This window comes from Aulostomus chinensis, chromosome 20 (genome assembly GCF_037954235.1).
Source record: "Aulostomus chinensis isolate RoL2024-O1b breed Wild chromosome 20, RoL_Achi_v1.0, whole genome shotgun sequence".
NCBI classification, from domain to species: Eukaryota; Metazoa; Chordata; class Actinopteri; order Syngnathiformes; family Aulostomidae; genus Aulostomus; species Aulostomus chinensis.
Window position 1 is genome coordinate 17,871,722 of NC_141339.1, and position 11,620 is coordinate 17,883,341.

The 11,620-nt window shown below is 40.3% G+C and overlaps 1 protein-coding gene across 1 annotated transcript in view; it reads right to left on the reverse strand.

The window, feature by feature from the left end:
• nbas (NBAS subunit of NRZ tethering complex) overlaps positions 1-11,620 on the reverse strand; it is a 160,492-nt gene extending 148,872 nt beyond the window's left edge. The window contains exons 1-7 of the mRNA XM_086190518.1: positions 11,307-11,620; positions 10,496-10,547; positions 10,240-10,276; positions 7,649-7,726; positions 6,129-6,176; positions 5,149-5,192; positions 595-728 (exon numbers count right to left, since the gene is read on the reverse strand). Coding sequence (XP_086046644.1) covers positions 595-728; positions 5,149-5,192; positions 6,129-6,176; positions 7,649-7,726; positions 10,240-10,276; positions 10,496-10,547; positions 11,307-11,399 — 486 coding nt within the window. The 5' untranslated portion in view covers positions 11,400-11,620. The remainder of the gene's footprint in view (positions 1-594; positions 729-5,148; positions 5,193-6,128; positions 6,177-7,648; positions 7,727-10,239; positions 10,277-10,495; positions 10,548-11,306) is intronic.

The following is an 11,620-nucleotide window of genomic DNA, read 5'->3' on the forward strand; positions in this document are numbered from 1 at the left end:
AATAGCTGCTCTGTGCATCAACAGTGCCAACGCTTGTAGTTGCGCCACGTTAAATCGGTTGTCACATGGTAATCCAAAGTGTTATTCTCACCTGGTATTACAAATAGCAGAGATGTCAACAATGGGGGATTTAAAAAAAAAATAAATCTTTTTAGTACTTTTTCCAACTCCTTCTGCTGGAATGTGGCATGAAGCTAGATAGAAACGGCCCAGCCAATCCCTAGAGGCCTGATAATGGATATTTGAATCCTCATAACTCTAAATTACACACAGTCAAATGTGTAGCGAGCGTGTCTTTTGGTCAGGATAATAAACTGCATTATCCTAACATATAATCTGCTTGATAGACTCCATTAAAAACAAAAGAAAAGAATCAGCTGGCACAGGACTTCCCAAGTATAAATCAAGGAGAGTTTATAAATGAGCTCATATTAGATGCAATATACTGTAACTGAACTAATCATCAAAGGACGGCCAAGAAAAAACTGAAAAGAAGCTTCCATATGCTACATTTTCATCACTTGTAATTCATATAAAAGCAAAAAAGCTTCGAAGGTCCACCTCATAATAAAGGGGGAGGACTGACAGGCTTACCGGTGGGATAACAAAGAGCTCGCTGCCCATGAGGTCAAAAAGGCGAACTGTGCCGGTGCTATCAGCAAAGGCCAGCAGGGTGCAGTCATGGCTCCATGCCACCCTTCGCCACTGGGGGTTCTGGTCCTTTGGCACTACAAAAAAAAAAAGGAAAAGAAAAAATAAAAAGCTCATACAGACAGAACACATAAAGAGTGACAAGATATTCAGGGATTACTTATGTATAGAAAACTCTCTGCCAGTAACCGCTGGTGTTCTACGGAGAACCGATGATGAATACAGATGGGAGAAAAAGGAGAAAGCTAATGCCATACATCAACACAGTGTGTCTAAGGGCCCATCCAATTCATCTGTGAAGGATCGCGAGAGTAATACATCTCAATAATTGTCTCTCAAAGACAAGCACACACACGGCCATGCGCTCGCTCATTAAGGGGGGGGAGTTGAAGGGTGGGTGGGGGTGTCGGAGAGGCAGACAGAGAAGGGCAGGAAAGAAGAGATCATAAATCCAGCTTTTATTGAAGTATAGGATACTGTTTTACCAATCTGCTGGCTCAGCAGTGCTGTGAGTGTAACCATATCGCTGTGATAAAGCACATCCCTGCCTGCTGGCACTTTCTCAAGGATTCGCTGTCATACTTCCCTCTGATAGAGGGCCGGCTTGTTTCGAATACCTGATTATCTTATGACACAGTATGGAGGGCAATGAGGTGATCCTTTTTTTTGGTATAAATATGAACATGAGGTGGGTACAAGCGAGCGGATTCATATATTTCTTCTGCTTTTAAACCCTTACCTAGATATTAACCTTTAGCAGATTTGTCTGAAACATAACACTCCTCCACAAGCGCCGTGCCTGCTAAGCAATAAAGTTATGAAAATGAAGTTATGTTTTTGTTGATATCACATAACAGAGCTATTGGCGTTTATTGTATTGAATTTCTAGGGCCGTGGAATACTGCTGCAACCCCTGGTGGGCAATACAGCGAACAAATGAAAGCAATGGATATTGTATGACTAGAATTTTAAATGACGAACAAAGAGAAGGAGTAGGAGGCGTGACAGACAACGAGAAAATGAGACGCCCAGAGAGAGAGTGACAAACAATGAATCCAGCACCCATGGGGAGAAATAATAGCTCCCCAAATTTGAAGGTCTAAGTATCAAAAGAGCACACCGGGAAGTTGGAAATTTAACAAACCTCTGAGGCTGAATAGGGGCAGACACATGCATACAGTCATTATGAAAGCTATAGGTACAAAGTACATCCTCTGTTCTCCTCTTGTTCTATATTTTGCTTCCTATTTCTAATCCCTTTTTTTTCCATTTCACTCTGCCTCCCTTCCTATCTCACTCCCATTATAAATGGTATACAGGGTGTTGTTCTGCGGCTGAGAGGGCTCCATTTCCACATAGATGGCTTTTTGGGGAAGCTGGAAAATTGGATGCAACTGTCCTTTCCCCCACCCTCCCCTCTTTTTATCCCCATCATGATGGCGGGGGTGGAAGTTGGGGCAAATTACACCCGACAACCAAATAGAAGCCTTCTATCGAAAGCCTCTCAGATGCATTTATCAGAGCTCAACGATTATGAATTATGTAAGGCGGTGGGCGACTCTGAGACAGGAGGGGTGAGAGTGAAAGACAGGTGTAGAGGCACAGTCACGCACGGGGAAAAAAAAAAATTACGTACAAGTGAGCACAAACGTGGCGACGCACACGCGCACATGCTCCTCCATTAAAAGCAAATGCCATTATAGGCAGGATCACAGCGAAATCCATTAGGACAAATCTCCGTGAAATGAAATGAAGTCAAATGAAAATGAAAAGGAGAGATGGAATGGAATGAAAAAGAGGCGGGGGGGTGGGGTTTACGCGAGCCTGGGGGCTACTGTTACCCACAATATGAGCCATTAGAACAATGGCCCACAATGACAGCTAGCTGGAGCAGGACAGATATGGTGTGTGAGGCAGACAGAGACGGGTGGGAGGGATGATGACAGGCAGATAAAAATTAAAGGCAGAAATTAAAAAAAAACAAAACAAACAGAGCAAAGCAAGTTTCATTCTAAGCTTTTTAATGAACACTGGGACAAAATTAAAAGATCTACAACTGTGTTGCTGTTAGTTTGTTTAGTTTAGTTTAGTTTAGTTTTGAAAGAAACAAAATATACTGAATTTTTTATACATTCTGAAGGCACGGAAATATGAAACATTTCTGAAAAACCTGACTGCAGTCGTTTTTGCTCGGTTAATGAGAGTGGAGGGAGTGAACCATTCCACTAAATTTGCAGGATGTAAAAAACAGAACACGGAGCTGGAAGATGCTACAACACGCCGTAGAGCCGAGGGGAAAGTCAGATAATAGTTCTCTGTTGCAGTGATGCCTTTAACTTGGCAAAGAGTGAATGGATCCATGAATAAATCTAGAAGTGCAGTCGGCAAGCATCCACCTCCATCAAGGTCCATGTAACAGTTCCTGAGAATGTAATGAACATGTCCAGAAATAAAATCACTCCATGCTTTGTATTTTTATGAGAATGACCATATCATGGCCCAGTTTGATTAATATGCTTATGTTGGACTATATCACGTTGGAAACCAGGAGCAGTGTTCACAGGCTGCAGCTACATTCTCCCACTAGGTGGCGTTAGAGAACACACACACTCACAACATATTATGTTGCTGAGGATGGGGTAGGGTCATTTTTATGTAAATCAAATGTTGTTGTTGTTGTTTTTAACACTAGGCTATTTTCCTGTAACCACTAGGTGTTAACGGCAACTAAAATTTCAATTCAGCCTGTAAATGTCCGGCCAGGTGGACTCATCAAATCAGTGGAGTTTAGAAAGGATCCAGCCATATGAAACCTGGTGTTCCTTGGCAAAATAACAAAATTGGCTGCTTCAGTACATTAAAGCTGCATAACGTAACTCATCGCAAAGTTCTTTAAGCCTTTCTGACAGAATTTGAGAGGGATCTGGTCGACCCACGAGGCGGTCACGCCATTTCCTGTTGCCATTAGCCGGTGCTATGATTTATCTGCCCCCAAAATTTCACGCCGTCTTTCCTGCCACGTAATACACCGCTCCAAAAAGTTTGGTGAAAATCAGCTACATAGTTGAGGGAAAAAAATGGCGTGGAGAGAGAAACTTGTGGTCGTGAGGGACAGTTAAACATCTTCTCCCACCTGATGTTACTCAATCTAGCCTCTGAATAGTCCAGACATTCATGCTCTATTTTGCAATGCTGACAAAAAAAAATCATTAAATTATTTGTTTATCAGCCCCGTGATTCCACAAGCTATAAAAATTCAAAGGATTCTTCCTTGGCCTTTGCTTCACCCCTCAACCAAGTTTTATGAAATTCGTCTTGGTGCTTTTAGTACTGAAAACATAAACATAACCTAAACCCTGCATGTGAAAAGTTATATAAAGCGTAACCAATCACCTCGATTTATGTTGGATTTTACATCATTTAATGTGTCAATCTTCTATTCATGGCCAAAGGAAGCTTCTTTTTTTTGATTTTGCCATTTTAACATCTTTCTTGCTGCAACTCGCCCTGTTGAACTCGTCGTGTCGTCCGCACTTCTGAGACGATACTTGCTGACTTGGAAATGTTAAGCTGCTTGAAGTTGTTGTCCTGTGAGTCTCCCGTCAGCTCCTCACTGTCAGAAACTTGTCTGGCGGTTGTATTTTTTTGCTTTGGGTTTACCAGACCTCTTCCTGTTACCCTTTTCAAGAGCCTTTTGATGCTGGAAGAAACTGGCTTGGTACACTACAAAGCTTTCTTTCTCAGAATTAATTGTTAAATGGCTTTTTTTCCTGACTGTTAAAACTGCATAAAAATGATACAACCACATCACTTTTTAGAACTGAATTTTTTAGTATTGTTAGCTGTTTTAATATCAGTTTATTGCTCGCCTTTGAGCCATTAGGGTTTAGTGACTGGAAATTTCAGTTCGATCAAGAGAAACGGAGGTTCTAAAAGTTTTGAAAAAGTCCCGCATATGAAACTATATTGAAAAAGATGTCATTGCCAACGGGTCGTATTTGCAAACATCTCCGTTCCGAATCATTTGTTGTCTCGACTTGCAGAAAGTTTGGGCCTCATCATGTTTCGATGGAATACTTAAAACCAACACAGCAGGCCTTTTCAATCGAGCTAATCATGCACTGAAGGTGATTTATTTTTATTGGCTGTGTTGGGGATGAGTTCACAGCCACACATTTCAATTAGCCACTAGAGTTGAGATTTCTCCTTGAAATAAACTTGATGCAGATGTGGCAAACCCTTTAAATCATGTAAATAAACCTGTTGGTTTTATTTATTGTATTGTTCTATTGTATCAGTTTTTGACACACACACACACACACACACACACACACACACACACACACACACACACATGCCGTAACTACACTGACAGCACTTGTAACAATCTCATTTATAACCCAAATGGGGTGTTAAATGAGGGGAGCCATGGTGATTTAGCCATCATTACCATGACTTACAGTATGTGATTGATTACAGACGGGGAGAGGGTCTTACCCTGACACTTCCCAATGACTGAGCCAAAGTCATCCCTCACAGACCTGAGGAGGAAACACACACACACACACACACACACATACGGTGAGAAAAGGAAGAAAAAGTGCTGGTATTACATCTAGCCTGATATGACCTGGTTTAAGGTGGGTTATAACAAACATTGATGGCCAGCCAACCAAAGTAGCTCGATGAATCAAGCGGATTGTGCCTTGAGAGTAGGCAGTGTTTAGATAGGCACTTAACAGAGCTCGGGTGGATAAGGCCTTGAGCAGAATTAAAACACCCACTCACACCAACCAGCGCTGTGAGGCGAAGCTATAAAACACTCTGTGATTAAACAACATGGAAAGAGGAAACAAGAAAACCCAACAATATTAAGCTCACGGCTACAACAGCTCTGAGTGGAGTGATATTTTACATATTTTTCCATGAAATCCAATTACACAACAAGTGGTCTAAGAGGATGAGGCATATCTATATACCTGTTTTATTATTGCTATTGATTTTCATTTCAATTTTGCTGCATTTAAAGCATCCCGCTGTGTCAACGGAGCAGCAGATTGCTGAGTGAGTATATTTTGACTGTGTGCAGGGGAAATTGGATTTTTGTCTGAAAATAATAACAGCTATTCAAAGTGACAACATGATTTGGTTTCGCTCTCTCTCTCTCTCTCTCTGTCTCTCTCCCCCTCTCTGTCTCTCTCTCTCTCTCTCTCTCTCACACACGCACGCACAAAATGATCATTTTATGTGGCCTACGGAACGCCACATTAACTCAAACATTATCCTTTGAATGACTGCATTGTTACTGGTTATATTAATGTAGAAGCCAAACTGACAAAAAAAAAAAACAAAAAAAAAACAATTAGTGAGGTCCAAGTTGAGACTGAAGTTCTTCTAAAAAGAACATGTGATAAATCCCTCCATTAATTAAAAGGCTCTCTGTCACCTCAAACTGCTGGATGGAGTTCAGTAATTACCTAATCTCCACACACTGGTCCTGAACCACTGCCAAGAGTTTGCCATTACTGTGGAGAGAAAACAAGAGAAGGGTCAGGAAAGAACAAGAGAAACAAATAAATGAGAAAAAAAAAGAAATTAGAGGATGAGTAATGAGTGCGAGAAGAAAACAAATATCAGGGTGAGTACAAATACTGCGTGACAACTTTTTCAGTTCATCCTTAAGCCCAAGTGGATATTTGCAGCAAATTTAGAGAATGTCCCTCAAGGCTTTAGTGAAGTGTTGCACTCATGTAAGGTGACACTGACCTTGACCTTTGACCATCAAAATCTTAAGTGCCAAATTTGAACAATTTTCTCTGAACGCGCTCTTGAGATATTTTGTTCGAGTGAGGCAACAGTGACCTTTGACCACCAATAAAAACCTATTCATTTCATCCTCGAGTCCCAGAGGGCATTTGTGCCAAATTCAAAGAAATTTCCAAGCGAGATGCAGCATTTGTTTAGGCTTTCACTTTGGAAAAGAGACTAAATTGTTTTAATCTTTATGCCAAATTTGAAGAAATTCTCTCATAATGTTCCTGAGATAAGTTCATGTGAGGTGACAGTGACCTTTGACCTCCAAAGTCTTTTCAAATCATCCTGGAGTCCCAGTGGATATTTGTGCCAAATTTGAAGCAATTGCCTCAAGGTTTTGGTGAGATTTCTCATTCCTGTGAGGTGACCTTTGACCACCTGAATATTTTCAGTTCATCCTTGAGTTCCAGTGGAAGTTAGTGCCAATTTTGAAGAGAATGCCTCCTGGCGTTCTTGAGATATCGCGTTCACGTGAGGTGACAATGACCTTTCACCAAAATCTTTTCAATTCATCCTCGAGTCCCAGTTGAAATCTTTGCTAAATATGAAGAATTTCCCTCAAGGCATTCCTGAGTGTGTATTAAAAAAAATAGGACTGATGAACCAAAACACAATGCTTCTGTCAGCAGAATGGAGACATAAATTAGATAAAGTAGAGATAAACTGAAGACCGTCTATAGCAGTTACATAAGATCAGACACTTCTAGCAGCGTCACTGACGAAATGAGTGTTTGTGTGTTTGAGGATGGAAAAGAGATAAAGACTGGAATAGAAGCGCGGGTCGGACGGCTTGATGAGGAGCAACAGTAATGATCGGGAGTATTAAACACACAGAAGACAGTTTCCGAGGGAACTGAATGAGAGATTTCAGGGAGCGAAATGGAGGGATCAAGGACATCAAACTAATGGACGTCAGTGGCAGCAGCTGACCACTCTTACCGTTGTCTTACATGGTTGAATCGATAGTCAATTAAAAACTGCCTCAGCGCTTAATTCGTCTGTTGTAATGTGTAGAATTAAATGATTGCTTGAGAGGATACGCAAAGGGAAAGAAAACCAGAGGATGGGAAGGCTCAGTGCATGTCAACAACAAAGTATCTGACATCAGGTATTGATCACAGTGTGGGAGACAATCTGTATGTGTGTGTGCGTGCTGGTGCGTGCGTGCGTGGGGGGGGGTTACCTTGCAAGCACCAGCTGCCAGTTGATCTGCTTGCTCGCCAGGCGGAGAAGACCAGGGGGCAGAGAGGAGCTGGAGGGGCTGAGGTTCACAAGATCGAAGCAATTTAAAAAGAGACATTAAGAAGTTGATAAGTGCCAAACGGGAACCATGATCACACAGCGTTTCACCACAAAGAGTCCTTCTAAATGGCACTAAAATGTCCTTCCTAATACTTTTCACAGTAGACAGTGGCAGGAAAGTAGCGGCCCATAGCGGCCGCGAGGCAAATCTGAGAGCAAACTAAAGCTGAAGTTATCTACTTTTATGGTTTACTAGACGCAAAGTAAGTCCAGAGCCTTTGTTTAGCTGAACAAATATGATCATGTAGCATCATATAAACCAATGAGGTGAACAACAAGAGTCGGATCACTTGGTGCATCCAGCAAAAACGGCTTTGTGCCAACAAAAGCACCTTCCTTCAACTTTGAAGGAATATGTTATTTAAGGATTTATAGGTTGTTGTTTTTTTTACTTAGATGTTTTATAAGTTATGGTTTAAATCCCAACCCTTCAAAGTGGTGGTGGTGGGGGAGTAGCTGAGAGATGATGACCTCACAGTGTCTACAGTTGATTGACAGGTGACTAATCTGTATATGTGAGATTGACAATTCTTGAGCAGATGGCACGCTAGATTGATGGACATTTTTATTTTAGATGTTTTTCTAAATGTCAAAGATCCATCACACAAGCTATAAACATTTCTTGACAAGAAGCGTATCTGCACCTCACAAACGATTTGGCCGATAGCCGGTATTTTTTGTATAAAAAGAAGTTTGTGATGTCAACATTTTCTTTCCACTGAAAAAACACACAAACAAGTTGACTGTAACAGAGGAAAGTTTTTCTTTTTCTTCCAAAGCATTTGGAGAAGCCCATTGCAGAGTGTTGCTTCATCATCAACAACAAGAAGCAAAAATAAAGAACCTCATCTTGATTTTCTGGGCTGATACGAATATCAGCAATCGGACCGATACCAATAAATTGAAAAATTATCAATATCTATGTCCTGCCATTATTATCGTACATCCTTTGTAAGAATCACGAGACGGGACGACACTTTCAATGGTTTCAGTTTAAGTATGTGTAATATGTATGTTTGCGCTGTACTTTTTTTTGCGTTTATGTTTTTCTCTTCCATTTTGCCTTTTTGGACCCCTTCAAAAATAAGGAGGCTACATTTCAAGATACTAATAAATTCTAACAAACAAGGAAAACAAACAAACTGGTATCTGCATGTGGTATTTTTCCAGCCAGATGCACAAATGTTCTCGCTTTGATGACACACATCAGTGTACCGCACAATTTTTACCAGATATTACAGTAATTGGCATTTTCCCGATTAATTCCTTTGTTATTATTGCACATTTTATAAACTGTTGAACAAACTGGGATTGGAAGACAGATGGCTGAGATATTTCGAGTGCATCAGCATTGCTAACTGAATGTTTCCAGTCTGCAAGTTGCGTGACGTTGTGCAAGTAAACATCTCCACTCTTAATTGTTTTGATTTGATGGTTGGATCCTTATTAATTCACCACCATCAAAATATCCGTCAGAAAGTTAATTATATTTTTCCAAATGGCTGACGGAGCAAAGCCCATTATCTGCAGCAGCTGACTGATCTTAGTTAGAGTCCACTGAACTTCCTCTTCCTTACTTACTTCTGACTGATTCTGAGACTTTGATGCTAAAATGTTTTGTTACAAAAACGTAGCCGTTCTCAGATCAGGACTGAGAAGCCATTTGCTTATTGAGTTTCATCTCCTCAAGCAGTCGGGAGCTTCCTGCAGACTAAAGGCAAAACAGACTCGGAACTCTCAAGAGTTTGTTTTCAATTCAGTCAGTCCCAATTAATTTGAAATGTGATATTATTTCATATGCGCATCAATTTCAAGTAAATCTTATCTGCAATGTCTGCCTCAGTACAGTGCTGGGGAGTTGCAGTCTTAAACACTTTGTTTCACTCTTGCACAGATTTATTTTGATTTTAAAAAAAATAATCTAATCTGGTAATATCTTGTGGTTAAATTAAATTGAATCAACAATCTGACTCTAATCTTTATCCCAAAGTTACAATTTTTTTTTTAGCGCTACTTCCTCACTCTTTGCTCCACATCATAGCTCAGCAGGCAAAAGCTGTCCTTCCAGCTTCGTAGCCGGGATGGACAGAGGGAATTACTACATCGACAGGAAACCCGTTGAATATACAGATGGGCACATGAGTATTCAGTTGAGATTATTTTGCTGTCTATGCTGGAAAAGTATGAAAGTGGCTGGTACGTTAGCTTCACCGTTACGTGCATTTTGGAAACATTCACTAGCTATTTGGCTGGTGTATAAAATAAGTTGATTTTGCGCCCTGGTTTTAAGCATAGACAGGAATTAAATGTCATTCGGTGTTTTATCCTCATGGAAATAAAGATCCTGAACCATCAAAACAAACTGTAGCTGTCATGAGGACAAACAGGGAACTTTAACAGACACATTTTCTGTTCTTAGGGTTTCACACCTTCACCTGGTTACTGGTTATAGAATAATATTAGTCAACTAACCTGTACCATAAGTAGTGAAGGATCAAGCGGAATGGTCCTGGAGGAAATGTATCACAGTTAGAGTGCGTGATGATGTCACATTACATGAATCAATTAACTACATTTAACACACACACATACATACAGACAATATATATATATACACACACACACATACACAGTATGTATATATATATATATTCATTCAAGTGACAAATGTATTCTTTGCTATATATTTTAAATCAATATTTTAAAAAAATAATAAAGCTGATCTTACCAGTGACTGCTTTTGCAACCAGAGAGGTGTTGTACTCTTTGTTGCCCCTTAACTGAAAATGTTAGAGAGAAAGTGACAGTTAAGCTTTAAATTGTGATATCAGGATATTTCTTTTCATTTGCAAGTTTAAACAGGAGGACCGCAGGTATTTTTTTTCTGCCTATATTTCGAATATCTTTGAGAGAGGTGATGATTTACTTTGACTGTCATTTTGGAGGCAACATTTGTGGTACTGTTGACTCGGACTGAGTTTTACTGAGAGGTGTTCCTAGAAGTTTCGAAGTGTTTACTTCTAGTGTGCTTGTAGTGAAGGGAACCACCCGACCCCGGACTTGAACCCAAGTCCACGGAGTACCAAATGTGCTCACGGACAGCCACGTCATACAACCTCCTATTACAGCTACCACTTGAATAACTCAGCACCTGTAGAATTCCAAACCAAATAAACATCGTGATAACCGTGAAGGGAAGATATTAATTGTAGCGCTGTTGAGTATTTTTCGTTTCATTAGCTGAACCTGATAAATTGACAGAAGTGTGTCAGTAAAAAAGCAGCTACAGCAGTCCCGCAAGCTAGCGGAAGTAAGACACGAATTTTTGACTTGTTGAGCAAAGGCCTTTTACTGGACTATAGTGGAAAATGACAGCTGCATAGCAGACATAGTTAACTATCAAACTTGCAGTATGTTTATGCTACGTGGCTTCGCTCCTCTGACCCCATGCACCTGAAAACTCCATTTTCGGAAGATATGTTTCCATAAGAAAGACTAAAAAAACATACAACAAGCAGACAAGAAATATTATAACCAACCTGAGTATCAGTCTCTGCCGGCCACTCTGTAATGACAAGTAAATCATACAAAATATTTTCATCTTCTCCTTCAATCAGACTATCTTCAGCCATATTAGCGGCTGTCAAACCTCTACGGTGGCTTGAGCGGGCCAAACTATATAACGGAGACGCTTTTGGAAATGATCGCTAGCTTTGACAGTTGAGTAACTTTCTATTTTGAATAACGATATGATAACGTATCTAATTCTATGAGTGTATCATCTTCTCACAAACTGTTTATTATTGCAACTATTACATTGTTCTGTGACCTATAACAACTATCCCGGAACCTA